A 26,711-nucleotide genomic window follows, 5' to 3' on the forward strand; every position below is an offset into this window, starting at 1 on the left:
AGAAATGCCTCTAACACAAAATATTTTTTAAGTGCAGTGACTATGGATTCAGGGCCGAAGAGCCATTCTTTGCACATTTCATCTCATGGGATCCAGGACTTTTTCCACATTAACAAAACAAAACATTACTCTTTCCATATGTTGATTCCTGTGGCTTATATAGATCCATTCAGAAACACTGGAAAGGACAACAAGGATGCCGGGCCTGATTGTTATCTCACTTAAACTTCTTTTACACTGGTGCTGATTAACAATGGTGCATCTGTTTGTTCAATATCTTCATAAATGATCTGGAGGATGGTGTGGTTTGCACTCTCAGCAAATTTGCGGATGATACTAAACTGGGAGGAGTGGTATATACGCTGGAGGGCAGGGATAGGATACAGAGGGACCTAGACAAATTGGAGGATTGGGCCAAAAGAAATCTGATGAGGTTCAATAAGGATAAGTGCAGGGTCCTGCACTTAGGACGGAAGAACCCAATGCACAGCTACAGACTAGGGACCGAATGGCTAGGCAGCAGTTCTGCGGAAAAGGACCTAGGGGTGACAGTGGACGAGAAGCTGGATATGAGTCAGCAGTGTGCCCTTGTTGCCAAGAAGGCCAATGGCATTTTGGGATGTATAAGTAGGGGCATAGCGAGCAGATCGAGGGACGTGATCGTCCCCCTCTATTCGACATTGGTGAGGCCTCATCTGGAGTACTGTGTCCAGTTTTGGGCCCCACACTACAAGAAGGATGTGGATAAATTGGAGAGTCCAGCGAAGGGCAACAAAAATGATTAGGGGTCTGGAACACATGACTTATGAGGAGAGGCTGAGGGAACTGGGATTGTTTAGTCTGCAGAAGAGAAGAATGAGGGGGGATTTGATAGCTGCTTTCAACTACCTGAGAGATGGTTCCAGAGAGGATGGTTCTAGACTATTCTCAGTGGTAGAAGAGGACAGGACAAGGAGTAATGGTCTCAAGTTGCAGTGGGGGAGATTTAGGTTGGATATTAGGAAAAACTTTTTCACTAGGAGGGTGGTGAAACACTGGAATGCGTTACCTAGGGAGGTGGTAGAATCTCCTTCCTTAGAAGTTTTTAAGGTCAGGCTTGACAAAGCCCTGGCTGGGATGATTTACTTGGGGATTGGTCCTGCTTTGAGCAGGGGGTTGGACTAGATGACCTCCTGAGGTCCCTTCCAACCCTGATATTCTATGATCTGAGATCAGTATCTGGCCTGCAATTTACGTGTACACAGATACATACTCAAACACTTTGTTAACCTTGCATTAAAGATTGTAAGATATCCAAAGCTTTCATAAGAAAATTTAAATCAGTGGAATCTTGTCTACTTATGGTGTTATTACAAATCTATAACCAAAGTTCACTAACCTTGACTAAATCTTGGGGAACAGTTGGGCACATTTCATGCTACATCCTACCTCCCTGCAGCACAGATTTCCCCTAACAGGTCCAGGCCATCCTTTTCCCTTAAGAGAGTTTTTTTTGGTAGAAGTTCAGTACCCACCTATGCCCTAACTTTTCTGATGTCTTCAGGGAGCAACCAGGTCCCTTGATCATGAATAGAATGAAGGGAGCAGGGTTGGGTGACTGTTACTGCAGTGTGGAAAAGTCAGTATGACTAGGATGGAGAGACAAATGGACTTGACTAGGAATGAGAATTGTCTGTAAGAGGGATTTCCTGCCTGCTCTCAATAAAGGGAGCAGATGAGGAGGATAACACTGCTTTGGTTGGGTTAGAAGGTTCCGGTTTGAAGAGGTTCAGTTTTCCCCTGCTTTGGGGGATGGTTTAAGCAAGCCAAGTTCCTCAGAGTAAGCAGCAGCAGGGTCCTCTGCGAACCTGTTTTCACTTGTATGAGATCCACAGCAAAGGTTACAATTTTGTTCAGGCCTCCCAGGGATAAAATATAAATTAAAATCCATTTTGAAGAGATTAATCTTCTGCAGGCACCTTGCAAAGACTACAATCGGTCTTATATCCCTTGTGAGGAGTTACAGCCTTTAGGTACTGAACAAAGACTGTAACCTCCACAGAGGACCTCATACAAATTCCCATAGTTCGAAACTGCAGCATTGCGGAAAATGGTTATTTCTCTTGTGAGATTTTCAGTCTCACCAAGTGGCACTGGTGGAGCTTATACAGTCAGTAAACCATAAAGTATTCATCTCAGAGAATTTACAAACTCTGCTTACGCACTTCACGTTACTTACAACTTCAGCAAGACACTAAAAATCAGAGCCTGTAAAATGATAAAACTAGGCCCATAAGCTTACACTATTGAACAGAAATAACATTTTCTTTTTTATTTAAGTATTCTTTTTAAATGCTAACTACGCTATACTATGGATATGAGTCAGCAGTGTGCCCTTGTTGCCAAGAAGGCCAATGGCATTTTGGGATGTATAAGTAGGGGCATAGCGAGCAGATCGAGGGACGTGATCGTTCCCCTCTATTCGACATTGGTGAGGCCTCATCTGGAGTACTGTGTCCAGTTTTGGGCCCCACACTTCAAGAAGGATGTGGATAAATTGGAGAGAGTCCAGCGAAGGGCAACAAAAATGATTAGGGGACTGGAACACATGACTTATGAGGAGAGGCTGAGGGAGCTGGGATTGTTTAGCCTGCAGAAGAGAAGAATGAGGGGGGATTTGATAGCTGCTTTCAACTACCTGAAAGGGGGTTCCAAAGAGGATGGCTCTAGACTGTTCTCAATGGTAGCAGATGACAGAACGAGGAGTAATGGTCTCAGGTTGCAGTGGGGGAGGTTTAGATTGGATATTAGGAAAAACTTTTTCACTAAGAGGGTGGTGAAACACTGGAATGCGTTACCTAGGGAGGTGGTAGAATCTCCTTCCTTAGAGGTTTTTAAGGTCAGGCTTGACAAAGCCCTGGCTGGGATGATTTAACTGGGAATTGGTCCTGCTTCGAGCAGGGGGTTGGACTAGATGACCTTCTGGGGTCCCTTCCAACCCTGATATTCTATGATTCTATGATTCTATTGCTGAAAGTACTCCAGTAGGGTCTCATCCTGCTCCCTCTGAAGTGATGGGAGTTTTACTACTGACTTGGATGGGAACAATTCTCATCCTTTCTTAGGAACCTTTGATTTATTTTAATGTTGTACCATATTTAAAACAACATACCATATCTTGAAAAAAGCCTTTAGCCACTTGTATCTTATGAAAAATTCAAATGCTGAATTATACTTTTGAATATTTGTTTTACTTTCATTATTTTTCATGTCTCATATATATAAAGAAAAAAAATGCAACATTACCTCGTCCGTCCACAGTAATGCCTACTCCACTGCTACACAGGCCATGGAATTCGGCTACTCAATTGAAACAAAAGTTGTATAAAAAAAGTTAGTTCTAAACCTCCAAGTACATACTTGAATAAAAATTGTGACATCATGAATGAAACACTAAAAGGAAAACTATGGTATTATCCTCTCAAAAGTACCATCTCCTCGACAGCTTCACAACAGGGCAATGTCACCCCAGAAAGCAACATGGACTGTTCTCCAAAATATGGTGATATGAATACTGTTTTCAAGGGGAATTTGTGGCAAATAAACTGTTTCTTCATGTTCTCTGCATTTTCCTGTTACTAAAGATGAGTGAACTAGTTCTTATTTAAAAAAAAAAAAGGGGGGGGTTTGAACATCAACCCCACTACCAAAACTGAATAGTGACTGTACTTTACACTGGACTGATTTTTTTAGGGAACCTACAGCTCCTTGTCCAACGCCTGTAAGGTACCTTTTCTCCTATCCAACATAACCTCTTCTGGCTCACCCTACACTTAAAGATAATTATGAGGCCCTGCTGCATCTATCTAGAGCTTGGTGTCTACTCCCTGAATTCTCACATAGTCTGGACAGGTCTGAAGTCACTCTACACAGCACTGTGCATGGAAGAACATAGAAAAACATTCTTCTTTTGTTCACATTAAATACTACAAGTTTAGATTACCTTGAAAACAAATGCTATGAATCTGCTTTGAATCAGACTTATTAGTCTATGTTAGCTGTGAGATCAGAAGAATTATGCAACTTTACCTGAGTTCTTGGCAGGACATGGGTGACATGGCTCTCCAAAGCCATAGTCTGGATTGGCACAGCAACATTCAGATTTTGTCACTGCCCCAGGGAAAGGGCGGACACACACTCCTTTTTTGATTCCTCCATAGCATGTACTGCGCATGTGAGTATCTAAGAAAGGTGAGGCAGAGAAATAATTATGTATTCTTAGACTAGGAAGGATATGAACGAATATTCTTTCAATAAGAAACTGAAATCAGAATCTTATCCAGTGAAAGGGATACATTTTGTCCTGTACCCAGGATGGTTCACTTATAAGCCACTGAAAGCCAAGTGCCTGCATCGAAGAACAGAATTTGGCTCTAAATAGTTATCTGAATGTTCCCATTCCAAGTATATGTTCCCGTCTGTGGTGTATGTTCTTTCCAAACTCATCTGTCATTGGAGGCTGATTTTGCATGCTTATGTTTAATTGTACAGTAACTTACTCCATGAAAAGTCCCATCAGACTCAGTGACATTACTCTTGAAGCAAGATAGTACTCAGTGTAAGTGTGGCAGAAAGGAGCCTTTTGATTGTAAGTTCTTTGATGCACCTTTCAGCAAAATGCCTATGACATTGTGAGTACTACTAACATAAAATAAAATAAAATCAGCCCTATGTAATGTGATAACTTTCAGATTACAAATACTTTTCTGGGAGCTATAATGTCTGAATAATATTATTCAGATCATTCAATGAATCATGTAGCATAGTCAGATAGAAAGCTCCTGTGTCTGATCCTGGAATACAACTTTCTAAACACCATACAGGCTCCTTGAAATTCTATCCAGAGGATTACATATGAATGAAATTTTTGTTACACACTATTTGAAATAACCTACTTTATGTCTGGAACAATTATATCATCTTTTTGTAAAACTGAAATTCCCAAATGAGTCATGAATCTGCTTCATGATTTCTTGGCATCTTAAGGGCATTTCCTGTTGAAACTGTAATATTTATGGTATATCTTTAAGAGGTACTAGTGATAACCCATAGGTATGGCTCTATGAGTGAGGTGGTCAAATGTGTATGTGGTTCTCGCAGAGTTGTGCTGATTCGTGCATAGGCTGAACAGTGGCAGTTGGGCCAAGTAATCCCTCATCTCTGCAGTCTCCCTCATACACCCAATGAAATTACTCTATGCAAATCAACTGGAGAGTAAGAGTACTGATTAGTTGAGTTACCTCTGCTATCACAATTGTCTAGAATTCTTGGTATGACATAGATAGATGCCTTTCCGTAGCTGTCACACAGCTGTAATTCATAAAATCAAAATAGCCAACAACTTAAAACCTGGATGGCAACAGATTGCAAATCCCAGCAATGACAGGATCTGAGGATATTCTAAACAAAAAGAGCTCTGAACCATGCATGTAGCTGTTTATATTACTTCACACTGACTGAATAGACATTCTGGGCTTCAGAGTGACACAAAGTGGCAATTCTGGAATTTCATCGTAAGTAGCAGCAGCCCATCTTGAAAGCTCCAAAGCCATTCAGTTACTGTGTGCCATGCTATAGCATCGCAAGTGGCTAGAAAAAGGCAATTCTCAAGTAACAGTCCTTGCCACAGATAATGCAGATGCAGGGTCAGAGGGATGAAACCAGGGCACTACTAGCACTTGAGGCCTGTTGTGCTTTCCTCTTTGCTCTCTTCACTTTCCTCTCTCTCTCAACCACTTTTTTTCAGTCTCTGACTCCCTGCTGCAGCACAGTCCTCCGGTGTAACCTGTGCTAACTGAATATTCCCAGCTTGATGCTGACGTTCTCAAATTCTTTTTGCAAAATGTCCTTGAACCTGTGTCTAGGTTGGCCTAGTAGCCTTAGAGCATCTGCAAGTTCTCCATAAAGGAGATCCTTTGGAAAGCATGCATTCAATGCAGATGACCAAGCCAGCAGAGATACGTGTTTGAGAATGATGACTAGGCTTGGCAATTTTGCTTTCTCAAGTACTTCGGTGTCATGGACATTTCCCACTTCATATTTAGAATACAGTGAAAACAACAGGTATGTAAGATGTTTAGCCTTTGCTGAAGCCTGCTGGAGGCAGTCCATCACCATACAGCAGTGTGCTCAGAACGCAAGCCTGGTAAACCTGTATCTTGGTGTTCAATGTTAGTTCCCACGTGCTTGGTCAGCTGGCCGAACGTGGTGCACGCCTTTCTGATGCCAGAATTAATCTTGTTATCTAGAGATAAGTTATCCGATACAGTAACTCCCAAATAGCATAACTTGTGCACAATTTCTATCATGGTGCTATTAAAACTTCTGGTGCAGTCAAGAGACCTTGTGCCATAATCAATGTCTTCTTTAGACTGATGGTTAGTCCAAATTCACCACAAGCTAGCACAAAGCTATTACATAAGATTCCTCCTTCCTTCTTCTCCAAACAAGGAATCTTATTATATAGATATGTGCAGCTGTATATGCTTGTATGTGAAATACTGTGCCAAGCTGGCCTTACAATTTGTAAAAGCCCCAAACTGCCGGAACGCTGCGGGTGGGAGGTAAAGGAGAGCACAGAAAACTGAACACTGGGTTGCTTCCCACTACTGTCTCACTGCCAGAGTGTGAGATCAGACCGGCCTGAGCCCCAAAATGTGTGGACCACAAAAAGTTGCTGCCTGGCTCGTACTTAAAGCTGGCTCTGCAACTGTGCCCTAATTGTGAAATCCCTAACACAATAAGAATGGTGCTGGGAGTTTACCATCTCAGGCTGTCTGTGCTCATTTCAGTACTTTATTGGCAATATTCATTAACATGATATAAGCAAATATCATGGCTGCAACATCAGTGAGAACAATTCTTACTTTTAATTCTTGGTTTAAACCTTAGCATAGGTTTAATTAACTATAATAAAATGCCTGCATTTATTAAAATACAGTACATATTTAGTATTCTCATTTAGAAATAGAGTAAAAGAACATTCTGCTTTTCACATGAACTTCCTTTCACTCCTTGCACCATGCAGACTTTTCCTATTGGAGTTTCTAAATGGAGTTTGTAATTGAAGGGGTTAGACTGAGCTGGTACTTGGTGGAACACTGCAGTGGTTTTATTTTGGTAATCCCCCAGCTTCTGCAGAATTAAAATTTTTGTTTTAAAATAATATAAAAGTGCTTAGCCCTTATGGTTATAGAGATACCCTTCCAAATATTAACTGATGCAGTACAATCTTCCTGTGTCTGTAGACAGGCAGGTAGGAATAATGGGCTACGTCTTCAGTATATGGAGCGAACATTAGTTTTAAGCCACCTTTGTGTTATCCCAACCCCAGGGCCCAGTTCAGAGTCAGGATTGTTCTTAGTTGTGCAGGCTTATAATGTGCATCCAATGAAATGAGCTGTAGCTCACGAAAGCTTATGCTCAAATAAATTGGTTAGTCTCTAAGGTGCCACAAGTACTCCTTTTCTTTTTGCGAATACAGACTAACACAGCTGCTACTCTGAAACCTCTACAGGGCCATAATTCCAGCAGAGAACAGAATGCTTCAACCTTGGTTCTTTATATCTCTTTATCCTTGATCTGATTGAATAGTTCTAAGTTTGCTGATAACTGCTGTATTATTTATCTCAACTACATTTATCTTAACTTAGAAGCATAATTATGACAATTTAAATGTTGGCTAAATTAACTACTTCACTGCTGATTATTTTAGCAGGAACATCCGGCTATTTTGAGATTGTGGGCACAGCTTTGGTGAAGTACCACCACATTCTTCTTCCAATCTGATCCCTCGGTAATAGCAAACAGCGAGCTACACAAAAGAAAGCTGATAAAAAGCCATCAGACAACATCTGCTAATACCCAATAATTATCTAAATTTCCATTTTTCCAACACACATCATTAAGCACAGTGAACATGCACATTTACAGTATTGTGTTATTTTTAGTTTATTTCCTGTTAGTTTATAAGCCATATGTGTGTGCATACACAACAATGGGCAAATGGACTTCCCCTAAACCAATGATCTCCCGTATGCAGGACTAATTCTCAGGAGGAATTCTTGCATGGAATTGTTCGCTCCTTCTCCACAGCAGATTTAGAGATTTGGTTTCTCTCATTATTCGCAGCTTCTAGTCATACCATTGAGACTCAGACGTTTCCCAAGGACAAGGATTGTTTGACTGAGTTAAAGCTGGATTAGAGTGATCACTGGAGACTACACAGTCAGGGACAATTATGCATGACCTACCACATCCTTTCTATCTCTAATTTCTATGATGATGATGATGATTTTTCAGACTTCACACACACCTGATTTGGGCCACTAAAAATCATGTATTTCAAAGGAGGAATTCATTCTTTCAAGGATTGTTAGTAATCATAAGATTTTTCATTGGATGAAGCTGAGAGCTACATTATTTGATACCCTCAGTTTAAGAACAGAGAACCTCAGTTTTTTCCTTAATCTTTTTTATCTTCTAATTTTCAGCACATTGTGCAGCATAATTTCATGCCACCAAACACAGTGATTATGAAATATTTATGAGTCCATATAAAATCATGTTTACTTAGGTTGCATTTTTATGATAACTTACTATATTTCTCCTGCTGGAGTATTGTTTGCTTTACTTGATCTTCATAGGATGAGATAAAGAGGTGAAAATGAGAGAAACAATATATTCAAAAAAATACAACTCCTTCCCCTCCCCTGACCAAAGTGGTTTATTTTTTCCAATGATTTGGGGTAAGTGACCAGCACTAGAGGAAAGGGTGAGATGTACAAGTGAAAATACTGACTCAGGAATGGAAATGTATTTAAAAAGACACAGATCCCGTAATCACAGACTATCAACCATGTGGCAGAATGAATCCTACATAATTAATTATTTTAATCAACAACAAATGTCAACATTAACAAGAAGAATGTCTTGATTTTTTTAAAATATTATACTTTGATATATCATAATAAGAAGTCCTAATTGCTTTTCATTGAAGAAGTCTCACTTACCTACACAAACACGGCCATCAACCCCAACCGCCAGGCCTGGTGGACATTCACACCGAAAAGAACCTTCCGTATTGATGCAATGACCATTCATGCAAATTCCTGGCGTCTGGCATTCATCAATGTCTGCCCAGAGGGAAACATAATTCACTTATTGTTATTTTTGAGTAAATGTCATTAAAGCATTGCTTCTTGGTACTATAGTAGTTGAGGGATTGTTAGCATTTCCCTGTTAAACTTGATATGCAAGGTCTCAGCCAAAGGGCATATACTTTAAAACAAACTTTCAGAAAAAATGTGGAGTCTAGAGGTATCAGAGATTCTATATTTAGCTTGTCAATTGCAGATTTTTCACTTTGTTTTCCGCCATTTATTTCACAGTAATATTGTGTTTTAAAATTGAAGTTAGAATACAGATAATTATGGTATAATTGTCTTTTAGCAAAGCCAGTGTTTCACTTAACTTCACTAAGGACATGATGCTGTTCCCCGTGGAGTCAGTGACAAAAAACTCCTATTAACTTCAAAGGTGCAGGATCAAACTCTGTAAAGAGAGGTTTACTTTGGCCAGTAATGCAATTTTCACAGTGAAGTACCGTATAATGAAACAATTTGGATTTTCTATTTAACTCTAAATGGAGCGTCACCAATATTGATTTATCTCACTTCGTTTTTTCTAAGACACCTGTTATTGCAGTATCGAAGTACTGAATTCACTATGAGATGGTTGGACAAAACATTATATTGTAATAAAGTTCAGTACTAGAACATTGTCCTGTAGCAACCATTAATATACCACAGTCAATCTTTTAGGAGTTGTTTCATGGTGATGGGGATTTCTCATTTTTTTAAAATAAAAACAACTGATTTTTAAAATTCAAAACCTGGTAAGACTATAGTTTTGTTGCTCTCTCAAGCCTGACAATTTATTTGTGCTATTTAAGAAGTAAGGAAAGGAAGTCTTCTCCTTTTATGAACTAACACTTTGTTACTCAATACCAATCTCATACCACATTTGAGTTAAATCAAAGCCAGCTAACCTCTGCTCATGAATCCCATTCATTAGTTCAGGCAGCCTCTTTCTTTTTCCCTGTTTTCTTTATTCTCAGCAAGTTTACAGGTAATTTGCAACTCAGAAATATAAGAACAAGTCAGGATTTCTCTTCCCCCTTTCTCTAAAATTTGATTTAAATTACATGGTTTAACCCTACATTTTTTCTTTTGTCTGCAGACAGTGTATATCTGTGCAACTGAAAAAAAGAAGTGTGGATTCATCTTTTTATGGTCAAGTCATACTAATTTTCATCTAAATGGACAGCTTAAAAATAACCTTTGAGTGTGAACTGGAAAGCTACAGGTTTATTTTAAAAGGAACCAGATTCACATAAGAGCTCCAATTTTAGTACAGAAAGAAAAAATGTTCACAGACAAGTTTGGTCATTAAATACCTTTCTACTGAAGGCCCAATCCAACTTCCACAGTTGTCTTTAAATGGAGTTAGATTAGGCTCCATTCTTTAAATGTTCAAAATTTTCCTTTTCTCCACAAAGAAGCTTGTGTTTAGCCCTACGTGATGGTGTCCTAATAAACATTATGTAATTCTAGAGCAGGGGTGGGCAAACTTTTTGGCCTGAGGGCCACATCTGGGAATAGAAATTGTATGGCGGGCCATGAACGCTCTCAAAATTGGGGCTGGGGTGTGGGAGGTGGGTGAGGGCTCTGGTTGTGGGTGCAGGCTCTGGGGTGGGGCCAGAAATGAGGTGTTCAGGGTGCCGTAGGGGGCTAAGGGCTCTGGGGTGAGGCTGGGGATGAGAAATTTGGGGTGCAGGAGGGTGCTCCGGACTGGGATCCAGGGGTTTAGAGAGCAGGAGGGGGATCAGGGCTGGGGTAGGGGCGCAGGAAGAGTCTCAAGGATGCAGGCTCCGGGTGCTGCTTACTTCAAGAGGCTCCCGGAAGCAGTGGCATGTCCCTTCTCCAGCTCCTACATGGAGGCGCAGCCAGGTGGCTCTGCACACTGCCCCATCTGCAGTTATCACCACTGCAGCTCCCATTGGCCGTGGTTCCTGGCCAATGGGAGCTGCGGGGGTGGCACTTGGGGCAGGGGAAGTATGCAGAGTAGAGCCCCCTGGCTGCCCCTACACATAGGAGCCAGAGGGAGACCATGCCATTGCTTCCGGGAACTGCGTGCAGCTGCCCTCAACCCTGCTCCCCAGCTGGAGTGCAGCAAGCCCCAGACCCCGCTCCCCAGCAGGAGCTTGAGGGCCGGATTAAAACGGCTGGCAGGCCAGATCTGGCCCATGGGCCGTAGTTTGTCCACCCCTGGTCTAGAGCAACAAGCAAATGAAGTGGGAATTTACTTTTGAATATTCATAAAAAGTAAAACCTTTGAAGCTTTTTCATATTGCTACTCTTGTTACTCTTTTTTGAAGTGTTTTACAGAATAAATTACAGCTACATTTCCCACAAATTTTCACAAGCCAATTTGTCATTCATACAACCACTGTATCTTGCACACCATTATTACATGGTTCTGTAATTTCTTTCTAGAATTACAATGAGTATTTTAGGCAGCTTTAGATGCCTACTGTACCAAACTAGCAAGATACTGGAAAATTATTAAGTCCATGTGACAAAAGATTTGCATTCTTACATGATTCACTAGACAGGAAAAGGTGGTTTCAATTAAGATTGTCCTAATGCGTTATCTCACAATCATACGTACCAGTACAGTAACGCCCATTTGGAGCCAGGACAAACCCTGGTTTGCAGATACATTTGAAGCTACCATCCTCATTTATGCACATCCCATTTAAACACATGTTGGTGGTGGTACACTCATCATGATCTGCAGAAACAGAGCACAGAAAATGACTTATACCCTTTAGCCTTGAGGAAAGAGAAGCAGCAAAACATCAGAGTTAGAACATCATTTACCCTGAATATTTCAACAGAGAAGGCCTGGCAGTAAATGGTGACTCCTCTTCCCTTAAGAGAAGGGAGAACAAAGTTCAACTATCTTAAAGAATTCAAAGCTTGTTGCAGCTGCAAGTTTCTCATGACACTTTTTAACAGAAATAAAAATACCCATCTTCTTTAATACGGCAAAGTAGTAAAACTCAGGCTACGGGATTAAAGGGAGACATGCTGTTTCCTGAGAAAATCTTATTACCTGTGGATTGCATCACATATTAGAGTCTGCCCCGCCCTGTCAACAGGAATTGCATGGTCCACTCTGTACTAAACTGTGTGACTATCAGAAATTATCAGAAAGTGAAACAATTTATGCTAAGTGTTTAAATACGAAGGAACCAGCAAGTATAACCTTCTTCCTAGTCATTAACAAGAAATTATATAAATATATTATAGCATCTAAATGCCTTTATATTAAATGTATTATGATTACAGTTATTGCAGCAATAACTAAAATGTGCTACGTGCGCTACAAACTCCTACCAAGACACAGCCCCCGCAGCCAGAGTTTAAAATCTAAAAATATGAAACTTACAGTTCAGAAACATGAATAGGCCACTAGCCCATTATGGGGATAAACCGTGACAAGCCCTTATGTTGGTGCAAATTAGGAGGAGGGGAAAGCAGGCAAGAAGCCTTACTGCTTGTACTACCCTTACAAACACCTATCACAATTGCAGGGTTTTTGCTCAGGACAACACAAGGACTGCTTTCTTGATATTCTTCCAGAGGTGAACTGTAACCTAAAGGGGGCAAGTAGGGGTGTGGAGGAGATGGGATCACAGTTTTGACCCTCACTTCCCCTTCTACTCCAGCCACACCCACCTATGCACTGGGTCACTCAGGGAGAGACTGCACCCTGCGAAGGTCAGTTCCTTCCTGAACTCCCTTTGGGATGGTGCAGCTCCATAAACCACCTACTTGGTGCAGCTCCTCACACTGTCAACTTGACCCCAGTGAGGCTCTGGCACCTCATACCAGATCTTATTTCACAAAATTCCATCTTTGAAGATCAAAAATACTGTGTGAAATGTAACTTCTAGAAACTTTAAACCAGAGTCTCTCTTTGGCTCTTCACCCTTATATAAAGACAAGCGCTCCATACCAACACAGTTCTTTCCATCTGTAGTTAGTTCAAACCCAGCATTGCAAATACACTGGAAACTTCCATCAGTGTTCACACACCGGCCATTTTTACAAAGAATGCCATTTTGTATGCATTCATCAATATCTAAGTGAGAGAGAAACACATCATTAAAAAAAGCCTAGGAGTTTCAATGAGTAAACAATATTAAGAAAACATTGTACCTCACAGCACTTTACACGGTTTCCATCAGATGACTCTCCATCAAGGAACTAAAAGTGACACATTACTAGCTATTGTTTTTAAAAGAGCCTGACAGTAAATATGACCTAGAAAGAAACATTTTGAAGATGAGAAGACCTCATTCTCCCAGTATGTATATAGCTTTATACTGTCAAACATTCATTATGCTGCTATAAGACTATTGAACAGTGTTAGTCTATAGTGATGTTCAATAATTAGTCTATTAAAATATGCATAGCCTTAATTTTCTGTGTATTCTCCAATTTAAACCAGTTAGCCAAGTGAACTGGGTCACCGGAAGGAAAAGATGAACAGCAAAGACCAAAAATTAAACCATTATTGTATCTACAGAATTAACTCAAGGGTAGGCCAACATTTCAACTGTAATTAAAAAGCAATTACATCACTGTCATGGTTTACTGAAAAAGAGAACACTAATAATTATTTTCAGAACTCCAATAGAATCTGATAGAGTATGCAGAAGTGTAAACAAATGTTCTTACCAATGCAAGCTTGCTTGGTAGGAGTTCTCTGGAAACCTGCATTGCATTTGCAATAATAGGATCCAGGTGTATTAACACAATCACCATTAGTGCATGGGTTTGACGTGCACTCATCAACATCTGCTGGCAGCAGAAAATAAGACGATTAGAGATTTCACAGCATAGATTTTCTTTCAAGCACAGCATTTTATGATTGAAGAAATAAGGTAATTAACAGTCAAACACTGAAGTTTGAAGCCTATTCTTGGTGCAAAATTATTACTTCCCTAAACACACACACCTATTCTTAGTCTAACTAAGAAATCACATTTTCAAAAAGGAAGGGAATACAAATAGTATTTTCTCTCTCTTAAATGTATCCTAAAAGAGAGAAGAGAAAAAGAAATCTATGAAGAATTTGAAACTCCTAGCCTAACAGAAGGGAAAAATCCTTTGTTCAGCTTCACATTCAATTGTTTAACTGAACAACCACTTATTTTCTTTCTTTTGAATAATAAGGTGCCTACAACGCAACAAGCAAGCACTAAGCACTTAAAGAAGAGTATTACCCAGCACAGACACAGTTTAGGTCAGATTATGGCTTTAAGACATGGCATGTACTATGGGAGTGTGTGGAAGGGCCACACAGCAGCAGGACTCCTTAGAGGAATTCCAGCTGAGATAGCAATATCTGTGCACCGCATCCTGATTATTGAGGCCCCCAACATAAGGATGAAGGAAGTCTAGTTGTATCCTTTACCCACACTTTCACACCTGGGAGCAGCCAGATACAATCTGGCTCTTAGGTGGGATGTAGTTTGCTTGCCTTCCAAATGATCTCAAACTTGGACTTTGTAAATAACATCTGACAGTAAATCTCAGTTCATTACACGTTGGAAGTAACTGGCTGGAATGGGAAAGGTAAATAAATGAGGTGATTTATTTTTATCCATTTTCTAAATGAACATGTGCTGTTGGAGTTCCACAACATACAAGTGTTGTTCTAGGGTTGTTCTGAGGCTGAAAATCGCAGCAGTCGAGCTTTTCTACTAGCTAAGGCACAAGCGAGAACACACACTGCACAGGATGCAATAGTGAATGCTCACATTGTTGTAAATAATTGCAAGTACATACTACATTTCAGACAGATATTGGATTACACAGAACAGTGCTTTTAGCAAGTTGATTTATAGCAATATTTTTGGCTGGATGAATTTAGGGCCCTCTGGTAAATAGCAAAAAGAATAAAAGAAAAAAATAAATGAAGGATTCAGACAGCCCTTCTCCTCATGCAAAAAGCATTTAGCTCTTTAAAACACTCACATTTGAATGTGCAGTTGATAGCATCGCTGCAAGAAAGCCAAAAGAACGAAGCAAAATGAAGAAAAGAGAAAAAAATCAAGGAATTAGAAAGAATATAGAAAGCAGTGACTGTAACTGCTTTTCAGTCTATATATGTTTGGATAAGCCATTTGTTGTCCTCGAATAGAATTGTATGTATTTACATGAGCTCCCCACTCAGAGGCAACTCTACAATTCTTGGCCATAAAGAATGTTTTATTTCCATGTGCAGTGGACCAATCCATCCTCTGGATATTTTGGCTCAGTGCTCAGCCAGCCTGCCCAGAAGGATTGCTCATAATTTCTTCAGAACAAAGCCCCTCAACTGTAGATCTACTGATAGTATGTCAAACTCTGAATTGGAGTTTCTTATGAATGTTTTGTCTAACATCCTAATTCCAACAACTTCTATTATGTATTTGTCCTGCCCTAGTAGAGAGGAGGAAAGGAGCAATTTATAAATATATACACTATACTCCTCTACTTTGTTATGGTTTCTAGTATAAAAAAGATTTTTTTTTCTAGAATAAAGTTCTCAGCAAAACTTGTCAGTTGCTTAACTGTCAAAGCAAATTCATATGCATTACCAACTACTCTCATTATCAATGAATTCATAAACCCCAGAGAAGGAAAACAATACTCCCCTATGAAATAACTGATTTAAGCTTAGAAAATCCCTTTCAGTCCATGTGTGCCAGATGACTCCTTGTATTTAAATATGAATCTGGGTTTTTCCTGTATTATTACATGCTAGTGATAAAAGGGGCTCAGGCTAAAAATATTCTAAAAAAAAAAGTTAACCTTGAGTTCAGGTTACTAGAATGGATATCCCCACCAAAGCAAATTGTCAAACGCAAGGAAATAAGCATTCAGACTATAAAGTCCTCCATCATGTATACTCCCCACATCATTTTCCCTTTTCAACTTCAACTAACTCCCTCTGTTGCCCACATCTCTCAATTTTTAAATATTTAATCGGCAACAGTGAGCAAAAATTTCACTAAAATATTCTATTGAAAGTTTGATTGTTTTCTGAACATTTATTGCGCCAAATCAGAGGACAAAAAAAGTATGAAATACAGGTATTTGAATCCACCTGTAAGTACAAATCTCAACACAACTGTAACTGTGGTGTTGCTACTGATGCTTCTACAATATTTTTACCATTTTATTGAATATGTTTTTGCAAATACAGTGATAACAAGGAAGTGTTACTACAACACAGATTTCTATCAATTCAGAAAGAGGAACTGATGGTCCATTAGACTGCTCAGTATCAGTCCAGTAAGGATTGTTGTGAACTTTATCTTTTTAACAGTAGACAATGATTCATGATGAAAACTGTACAATATAATTGGAGGACTGGAAGTTGTGTATAAACCTACCCTTTTGTTCTGGCAGGACCATTTTGAAAAAAGTCATACTTTCTTTTTCTGCCTTACCCCACGAAAATTCTTTAATAATTTTCTGAACTTCTTAAAATATCCTTTGGGGTTTTCCCTGGGTGAGGAGCCAAACAGATTATAATAGTCTGGAAAGAGTGTTCATTTTTGTATTATTAACCTTACCCCATACAGTGAAATGTAGCTGTTCCCAATGCCCCAAGCCTGTTCTTTCAGTAACCAGAAGAGAATCCAAATTGGATTTGAACAAGTCCTTTAGCTTAATTTAATTTAATGTATATCATTATGCACGGATATTTCATTCTGTTAAGTTCCCACTTAAAGTCCCATGTTCAAACTCTTGGTTGACATACAGCATTTGCATTCAACAGTCAACAGTTAACTATAGCATTTGAAAAGGAGTACTTGTGGCACCTGAGAGACTAACCAATTTATTCGAGCATAAGCTTTCGTGAGCTACAGCTCTCTTCATCGGATCCGATGAAGTGAGCTGTAGCTCACGAAAGCTTATGCTCAAATAAATTGGTTAGTCTCTCAGGTGCCACAAGTACTCCTTTTCTTTTTGCAGATACAGACTAACACGGCTGCTACTCTGAAATATAGCATTTGAGACACTGTGATTGTTTTGCTATACTTCAAGCAGGAGATCTCAGATAATTCTGCTTGGTAACTGTTGACTTTTTAATGCTAATTGCAATATACCCTGTACAATCCCTCTGGAATCCACCGAATTACTCAAAATGTAGATCAGTGCAGAATGAAGCCTCCAATTAGCATTTTGAGATTTTAACACCTAGATGGACTTGACCCTATTGAAATCCTTCTTATATACACTGCGACAAAGTTCCTGCTCTACCTTGGTGGGTCTTGCACTTATTGGTGGATTTGCTCGCCTTGGAGCTTCACAGCAGCCGTCAGCTTGGCCTTTTTTCTGAATTTACAGTCCAGGACAACTCCTCCTGTGTCTGACCAGGAGCTGGGAGGTTTGGAGGGAACCCGAGCCTGCCGTCTACTTCAGGTTCCAGCGCAGGGCCCTGTGGAATGCAACTGTCTCGAATGCCTCCTGCAACAGCTGTGCAACAGCTACAACTCCCTGGGCTACTTCCCCATGGCCTCCTCCCAACACCTTCTTTATCCTCACCATAGGACCTTCCCTCCTGGTGTCTGATAATGCTTGTACACCTCAGTCCTTCAACAGTACATGTTCTCACTCTCAGCTCCTAGCACCTCTTGCTCCCAGCTCCTCATACACACACCACAAACTGAAGTGAGCTCCTTTTTAAAACCCAGGTGCCCTGATTAGCCTACTTTAATTGATTCTAGCAGCTTCTTGATTGGCTGCAGGTGTTCTAATCAACCTGTCTTAATGGTCTCCAGAAGGTTCCTGATTATTCTAGAACCTTCCCTGTTGGGAAACGGGACGTCCTTTGCTTGCTCCCCAGCTATCTGCTTTCTATTCTTTCCTAAAGCCCCCTGGCCTGGATTTTTCTTACTTTTTGAACCTGCCTTAGTTCCCCCCTCCGATCGGGCCAGACGCTTTTTGTTTTGGTTTGATTTTTTGTTGCTTTTTCTTCTTGCCGTTTACGTGCTGGTCGGCCTCCAGCACCCCCCCCCCCCGCACGCCTGCTTTCGAGCTCAGCTATTTGCCTCAGCTGAACCCCCCCGGGGGAGAGGGGGGAAGATTGCCGATTTTGCTATCCGGAGGGGGGAGTGGAAACCCCCAGACCCAGCCGTTTTGCTGTCTGTTTGGAATTCCTTTCTTATCTCGGCCCGCTGGAAGCCTTGGTACACAGCCAACAAGCTGGAGAAGAAATCACCCAGGGAAACTACAAATCATCGTGAAGGGGGCCGTAAGACTGAGTAATTTTTTGAATTATACTCTCGTGGGGGGGAGTTTGACTGTGTTTTAATTGCGTCTGTGGTGGCACAGGGGATGTGGCACGGAGCTGCCCCCCAATCCATCTGTGTCCTCCCAACCCCCATACTATGATCTTCACCCCCCCACTCCACCATCTTTGCTGGCTTTCTAACATCTGCCTCTGGACTCAGCTGCTCGCCCTGATTCCACTGCGTGGGCCAGAAGCACCAGCCAACCAGACAGGACTCTCTGGACAAGCGTACGGTGGTTCATGGCCCCCCCCTCCCCTGAACTGTCCACCCCACAGCTTGTCACTTTCTACCTGACCCCAATTCCTGTTAATCACCTGCCACCGCCACCGCTGGGGCACTGGCAATGGAGGGCACCGGAGTGACCTCCGCCGCTGCCATGCTCATCGCCTCTCCAGACTCTAGGGAAGCCCCCCAAGCCAGCGGGAAAGGCCAGGGCAAGAAGAAGGGGAAGAGCCCCGCTAAAACCACCAGGCCCTCCATGGCAGGGGCCACCCCCACTGCTGCAGCCCCGCCACCAACCACAGCATCCTCCCTCGCTGCCCCCTCCACCAGCTCTGCGGATGTCCCTCCCTCAGCCCCCAGAATGTATGCCCGGGCAGCGGCAGCCCCCCCCGCCTGCCACCTCGTCATCTCTCCCACCCACCGCCTCCGCCACCGTCAAGAGCGGCTGGGGCCCCTTTCCCACCAGGACAAGGAAGCATGGTGCCCGATGCCTCCTGTTGCCCGCCTCGCTCCACGTGCAGACCTACGTGCGGGCATTGGTGAGGGTGGTGGGGCCCTCGGCCATTGTGGCGGCCTCCAAAATGTATGGAAAGGTCGTTTTCTTCTTAGCATCAGAGGCTGCCGCCCAGGAAGCAGTGAAGAGGGGCCTGGCGGGGGGTGGGGGGAGTGTTTGTCCCCCTAGAGCCGCTAGAGGACCTGGGCGTCCACCTGGTCCTGACCTCTGTCCCTCCTTTTCTCCCCAATGCTGCCCTGCTACCTGCCCTTTCCACCCTGGGGAAACCTGTTTCTGTTATCAGCCCTCTCCTGTTGGGCTGCAAGGACCCCACCCTCCGTCACATTTTTTCCTTCCGCCGGCAAGTGCAACTTTTACTGCCGTCGGCGGTGCGTGACGGAGTGGCGTTCGAAGGGTCCTTCCTAGTCCCCCACCAGGGGGCCCGTTACCAGGTGTACTTTTCCACAGGGGAAGCAGGGGAAGCCCAGTGCTACCTCTGCTGGGCGTCAGGGCATGTCCGGAGGGACTGCCCCTTAGCCCGGCAAGGAGGGGCACCTGGGATCCCCAAGACCCGGCAGGACATCGGCCCCGTCATTGCCGATGCCCCTGGCCGCCCAGTATCTGAACCTGCCCCCCCTCCTCTTTGGACCACCGCTACTCCCGCTCAGGCCCAAGGGGCACCTCCCCTACAACGCCCAGACGAGCGGGAGAGCCCTGCCCTCACTGCTAACAATCTAGCAGGGCCCATGGAGGAGGGTGGGGCAGAGATACCACCAGACATGGGAGAGAGCCTGCCTCAGGGAGAATCCTCCCTCCCTTATGCTGCCCCACCTGTCCCACCCACAAGTCCCTGAGCCATCACCTTTACCCCCTGACACGACCCCTGCTAACCAGCCCCCAGATGATGCCATGGAGGGCTGAGCCCTAGTCCAGGAGAAGCCAGGCAAGCAGAAGGCTCGAGCTCCGCCTCATCTACCCGAGGTGGAGGCCCCCCAGAAGACTAGGAAAGTGGGCACAGATGCCGAACCTTCCGCTTTGCCCATGAGTGTGTCCCATCCACCAGTGTCAGCCGGGAAAGACATGGCAACACCGGAGGGTAGTGTCTCCCCTTCACGGGAGACCCTCCCCTCCGAGACCCTCGAGGAAGCCCCTTCTGTCCTGACGCTACCCAAAGCCCCCGTGAACCCCGAGGCAACCGTCATGGCGGGTTCCAGTGGGGAGAACCCCACGGTGGCGGAAAGTGTCCTCTCCTCCATGTTCGAGGAGATCGAGGCCTTAGATCTGACCCCGGTTGCCCAGGGGGAGGACGACCTTTTGCCAGCATATCTCTATCTGGGGGACCTCACTCCACCCCTCTGTTCCCCATGCTCCCTCCCCTTAATTGCTGCTTCTGCTCCCACCTCCGAGGAGCCCCTGGACTCCTCCACCAACCCAGCCGCTGATGGCACCCCACTGACAACCACCGAGCCTGTTCAGGTGACAGCCGGCGCCACGCGGCCGGGACACGAGTCGCCGGGGCACCCCGCGTTGGTGCGGAGCAATTGACTTCCTTCCTGGGCAGGGGCCCTACAGAAGATAATCCACCTCCTCATGCTGTGGCCGCTAAATCCACCACAGAGCGCGCGCCCAGTGTCACTGAGAGCTCCCTCCCCACCCCACTAACTCTTGAGCCTGATCGGGAGGCGCCACCATCCAGCTGCTTGCCTCCCGAAACCCAGAACCTCACGTCTGCCCCTTCCCCCACCCCACCCAATTTACCTCCTGCAATGTCGTTGCCGCCCCCGGGGCTGTCTCCTTCTCTTTCCCAACTGAGGACTGCCAGGGAGCGGTCTTTGTGTTCTCTTGCCCCCACCCATTAGGAGCTGCTATTTTCCCTCCACCGCCCCCTATCGCCCCAGAGCTTGAGGTGGGCCTAGAAGCTCCAGCCCATCAGGCACCCCGTCGGGGGTCCGCACCCTGCTTGTCCGTTTTAGTGGACCACAGGGCTGCACCAAGGGCCCTACTGGGGAACAACCGGGAAACCGTAACCCCACCCCCCCATGAGCTGCGAGGAGAGCTGCGGAAGTTTTTAGAGGATGTCCGCGGCTCCCGCAACAAGGTACAACTTGCTCTCCAGCGATGGGGGGACTTTTCTCAAATCCTCCGGGCCACAAGGGCCCTCATGCAGGAGGGTAAAGGGACGGGGAAGCAGGATGCCACAGTCTACTAGTGGGTCCACATCTTCTGTGAACAATTACTCACCTACGGGATGGGTCACGGACTGCTGCGTGGCCTGCTGGGAGATGCGAGAGTCCCTGCCAGTGAGGACCCCTCCCCCCCGACCCTCCCCATGACACCTCTCACCATCGCAACGTTGAACACCCGGGGTTGTAGGATGGCTCTCTGCAGGTCCCAGGTGCTCTCCTTCCTTCGGGAGGGAGGGTACTCTGTGGTTTTCCTGCAGGAGACCCACACGGACCCGACTGCCGAAGACAGTTGATGGCTGGAGTGGGGGGACAGGGTCTACTTTAGCCATGCCACGGTTCGACAGGCTGGAGTGGCGACCCTGTTCTCCCCGACCTACGGCTCGAGGTGCTAGGGGTTGCCAAGGCCGTGCCGCCTGCTGCATCTCTGGGTCCGTATGGAGGGGCTCGTGGTTAACCTCGTTAAGGTCTATGCCCCGACATCGGGCCCGGAACGGCTGCAGTTCTACCAGCGGGCGTCCGCTTTCCTCGGCACCTTAGATTCTCACAAGTGCCTGGTCCTAGGAGGGGACTTTAATACCATCCTTGACGAACAAGACCACTTGGGGACCGAGCAGAGCCCGGCCGCCGCCGCCACCATCCGGGAGATAGTCGAACATCACTCCCTCGTGGACATCTGGGGTGACCACCACCCGGATGACACTTCCATGTTCACCTTTGTCTGGGTGGAAGCCCATCGGTCGAGCCACTCCCGGTTGGACCGCATTTATTTATCACGCTTCCATCTCTCACGAGCCCATTCCTCCAGCATTCGGCTGGCCCCAGATGATGATTTTCTGATCATCATCTAGCCACCGCGACAGCCTCCCTCTGTGCGGAGAGGCTGGAGCCGGCCTACTGGCATTTTAACAACAGCCTGTTAGATGAGGGCTTCATGACGTCCTTCCGGGAATTCTGGCTGGCCTGGTGAGGGCAGCGGCGTGCCTTTCCCTCGGTGCAGCAATGGTGGGACCTGGGGAAGGTGCGCACCAGGCTTTTCTGCCACGACTACACCCAGGGCACCAGCTGATGGAGAAATGCGGTGATAGAGCAGTTGGAACGGGAGGTCTTAGAGCTGGAGAGGCGTCTGGCCGCCAGCCCCAAAGACCCGCTCCTCTGTGGAGCGTGCCGGGAGAAGCGGGAGGAGCTCCGGGCCCTCGAGGACCATCGGGCCCAGGGCACCTTTGTTCAATCCCGCATCCGCCTCCTTCGGGAGATGGATCGTGGCTCTTGCTTCTTCTATGTTCTGGAGAAAACGAGGGGGGCCAAGAAACACATCACCTGCCTCCTGGCAGAAGACTGCACCCACCTCACGGAACCGGTCTAGATGTGTGGGAGGGCCCGAGCCTTCTACACAAGTCTTTTCTTCCCAGATCTGACCAACCCTGGCACTTGCAGAGTGCTCTGGGAGGAGCTCCGTACGGTCAGCGCAAGCGAATGAGACCGGCTAGAGTTGCCTCTCACTCTGGCAGAGTTCTCGGAAGCCCTCCGTCGTATGCGCACTAATAAGCCTACAGGCATGGACGGGCTGACCGTGGAGTTCTACCACGTGTTTTGGGATGTCCTCGGCCCAGACCTAGTCACCGTCTGGGCTGAGTCTCTGCAGAGCGGGGTCCTCCCTCTTTCATGCAGGCGAGCTGTGCTCGCCTTACTGCCGAAGAAGGGGGACCTCCACGATTTACGAAATTGGCGTCCTGTCTCGCTCCTCAGCGTGGACTACAAAATCGTAGCGAAAGCAATCTCGCTGCGGCTAGGGTCTGTGTTGGCGGATGTGATCCACTCATACCAGACCTACCCTGTCCTGGACCGCAGTATCTTTGATAATCTATTTCTGGTTCGGGACCTTTTGGAACTCGGATGTAGAGACGGTCTGTCATTCGCCCTCCTGTCACTAGATCAGGAGAAGGCTTTCGATAGGGTAGACCACGGGTACCTCCTGAGCACTCTGCGGGCGTTTGGCTTCGGACCCCAGTTTGTGGGTTTTCTCCGGGTGCTGTACGCTTCCGCAGAGTGTCTGGTTAAGCTCAACTGGACCCTGACCGAACCGGTCAACTTCGGGCGAGGAGTACGGCAGGGGTGCCGCCCCTCGGGCCAGCTGTGCACTCTGGCGATCGAGCCCTTCCTCTGCCTCCTCCGCAGGAGGTTGACAGGGTTGGTGCTGCGGGAGCCGGAGCTGCGGCTGGTCCTGTCGGCGTACGCCAATGACGTGCTCCTCGTGGTCCAGGACCCGGGCGACTTGGCGCGGGTGGAGGCTTGCCAGGCCCTCTATTCGGCAGTCTCCTCCGCCCGGGTCAACTGGGTCAAGAGCTCTGGCTTGGCGGTAGGAGACTGGCGGCAGGCGAGCTCCCTCCCACCCGCGCTTCAGACCGTCCGGTGGAGCACAGGTCCACTGCTCTACCTCGGCATTTACCTTTCTGCCATGCATCCCTCTCCGCCAGAGAACTGGGAAAACTTAGAGGACAGGGTGACAGAGTGGCTCCGGAAATGGACGGGACTACTCCAGATGTCTCTCCCTCTGAGGGAGAGCGCTGGTGCTTAATCAACTAGTCTGGTCCATGCTCTGGTACCGGCTCAACACCCTGGTCCCGGCCCCAGGTTTCCTGACCAACCTCCAGACATCGATTCTGGTGTTCTTTTGGTTAGGAATGCACTGGGCCCCTGTAGGGGTTGTTCATCTACCCCTGAAGGGAGGACAGGGCCTGAAGTGTCTGCACACTCAGGTCCGCGTCTTCCACCTCCAGGCCCTACAGAGGCTCCTTTATGGTACAGGCAGTTCGGCGTGGAGCATACTGGCGCACACCATCCTGTGCCACATCCGAGGGCTCCAATATGACCGGCAACTCTTATCTCTGTCTGGGAGGTCTTCCGCGAGACCTCTCCGGGCTGCCAGTCTTCTACCAGGACCTCCTCCGGACTTGGAAACTGTTTTTAACGACCAGGTCCGTGGCGACCACCGAGGGGGCAGACCTCCTCGCGGAGTCCCTGCTACACAACCCCCAGCTCCATGTGCAGGTGGCGGAGTCCCGCTCGGTGCACCAGAGCTTGATCCTGGCAGAAGTCACGAGAGTCGGAGACCTGGACTACGACCGGGAAGACTGGATGGATCACCTGACGCTCGCTCAGTGCATGGGGGTCTCCAGACCTCATACCCCCCGGCGCATACTTCAGCAGGTGAAGGCCGCTTTGCTGCCCGCTGTTAGAGCTTACCTCGATCGGGTCCTGCCTGAGGACACGCCCCGTCCACCCCAGGCCTGCCGGACCTTTTAATTGGACCCCTGCCCCATAGACTCAATCGACCCCCTCACCCCTTTACTGCGAGCCGGCTGCATGAACTGCAGCTGGTACGCTTCCAAACCACGCCAAAGAAACATCTATACACGCTCGTGCTCCACACCCTTCACGCCCTCACCCTACTGTCCCGCCCCAACACAAAGTGGTGAAACCTTCTGCCACCTTTGGAGGGAGAGCAGCCCTGGTGGGCCAGCCTATATTCCACCTTGGGTCCAAGGCCCATCGGGGACATCAGTTGGAGGCTCCTTCACGGAGCTGTGAGCACGGGCATGTACTTGGCGCGGTTCAACCCCATCCCGGATACTTGTCCCTTTTGCTGTGTGATGGAAACCCTGGCGCACGTATATTTGGAGTGCGCCAGGCTGCAGCCCCTGTTCCGGCTTCTCACAAATCTTTTATTACATTTTTGGTTGCATTTTTCCCCTCACCTTTTTATTTATGCACTCCCCATCCACGGCCTCACAAAGTCGCAGGATCTCCTAGTTAACCTCCTCCTGGCCCTGGCTAAAACAGCCATCTACAAAACCAGAGAGAGGTTGGCCGATGGAGTGTCCTGTGACTGTGGGGCCGTTTTCTGATCATTGGTCCATTCATGTAGCTGGGCGGAGTTCCTCTGGGCGGCGTCCACCGACCCCCTTGATGCTTTTGAGGAGCGGTGGGCGCTGTCCGAGGCTCTCTGCTCAGTGTCCCCATCCGGCTCCCTTTGTTTTGACCCTCTGATTGGGTGAGAGAGTAAGGGAACCCAGCCCCAGCCATTGCTGCTGCAGACACCACCACCTTAGAGGGGTCCTTTCACACGTGGGTGCACATGCCCGTCCTCCCCCACCCCCCCCGGGTTCTCCACCCCACAGCCTGCCCCTTTTGTTGGGTGCTTTCAGAGGAGGGAATTGTTGATGACACTCGGCGTGACGCCAGGTAACTCGAGGGGGTGGCAGACCTTGAGAGTCGATGAAGCCCCCTTGCTCTGGACCACCACATAACTCGGAAGGGTGGAAGACCACGAGAGTCGAGGAAGCCCCCCGCTCTGGGCCCAGGCAAGCTTGAACACTTCCCTCCCCTGAAGCTAATGAGAAAACAATTGTGATTGGTTGCTGTGTTACACATTGCATATGCTGTTGTTTTGTAAGTGTGTTATGCAAATAAAAAAATACCTATTTTTTTTTTTTAAGCAAAAAATTACTCTCCTATAGCCATCTGGCCCGACCCTGTCACAACACCTAATCTTTCCTCATTTTCTGATTTTGTATGGGATTCTCCTAAAAATGGTATAGCATCTTCTGTTTTTGTCACCATCTGACTCTATTTTCATCTTACTGCAACTCAAAATTTATTCACTTATCAGACCACTTCTGCAATTGAGCTGTCTGTGATGATACTTCGATCATTTTACTTCAGTTTCATATTACTTGAAGTAATATTTGAATCCACCTGTGTGTATGAGTGGTTTAAGTAGCGTGTATTTTAATTTTTATAACAAACTTCATTAAAGGCCTGAGTTTCCTCTTACAGTGGCAACAATCAGTAGTAATTCCAATGAAGTCAATGGAGTTACATCAGCCTAAACTTGCTGTGGAAGGAGAATCAGGTCTTAACAGCTCAAGTAGAGTTTAGCACTCTGAACATCCATGTTTGGTGATGTTATGACACAGAGGTGCATAGGATTCCAACTGTCTATACAAACACATATCACACGCTTGGTCAATAACCCCACTATCCAGGAATGGATTTAGATCCACCTGGGCAACCCAGACCACAGATGGCCACTTCACGTCCACTTTTTCAGGGACAATTTCTTCTGATAAGAGATGAGGAAATGTTTAAATAAAGCAAGAAAACTGTACAGCATATATTTCCATATATCTCCATATCAAACACCACCCACCATAACTCTACTGTGGTGGGAACTGCAGGCCTGATAAGAGTAACTCCACCATCTACCTCAAAAGTAGCTCTGTTTTAGTTTACTTATTTTATTTAGTTTATTTTCTTTTGATTTAGAACAAATAAGTGTTCACCCACATGC

At 45.8% G+C, this 26,711-nt stretch overlaps 1 protein-coding gene across 4 annotated transcripts in view; it reads right to left on the reverse strand.

The window, feature by feature from the left end:
* FBN2 (fibrillin 2) overlaps positions 1–26,711 on the reverse strand; it is a 254,563-nt gene that overhangs the window by 129,667 nt on the left and 98,185 nt on the right. For 2 of the 4 annotated variants that reach the window (XM_084629192.1, XM_084629190.1), the window contains exons 12-17: positions 13,848–13,967; positions 13,123–13,248; positions 11,770–11,892; positions 9,051–9,173; positions 4,069–4,221; positions 3,286–3,339 (exon numbers count right to left, since the gene is read on the reverse strand). In XM_084629192.1, the coding sequence (XP_084485318.1) occupies positions 3,286–3,339; positions 4,069–4,221; positions 9,051–9,173; positions 11,770–11,892; positions 13,123–13,248; positions 13,848–13,967 (699 nt within the window). Of the gene's footprint in view, positions 1–3,285; positions 3,340–4,068; positions 4,222–9,050; positions 9,174–11,769; positions 11,893–13,122; positions 13,249–13,847; positions 13,971–26,711 lie in introns of all 4 variants that reach the window. The other 2 variants (XM_084629191.1, XM_084629189.1) reach the window with 1 other exon arrangement.

This window comes from Lepidochelys olivacea, assembly GCF_965140295.1.
Source record: "Lepidochelys olivacea isolate rLepOli2 genome assembly, chromosome: 5".
Classification (NCBI taxonomy): domain Eukaryota; kingdom Metazoa; phylum Chordata; order Testudines; family Cheloniidae; genus Lepidochelys; species Lepidochelys olivacea.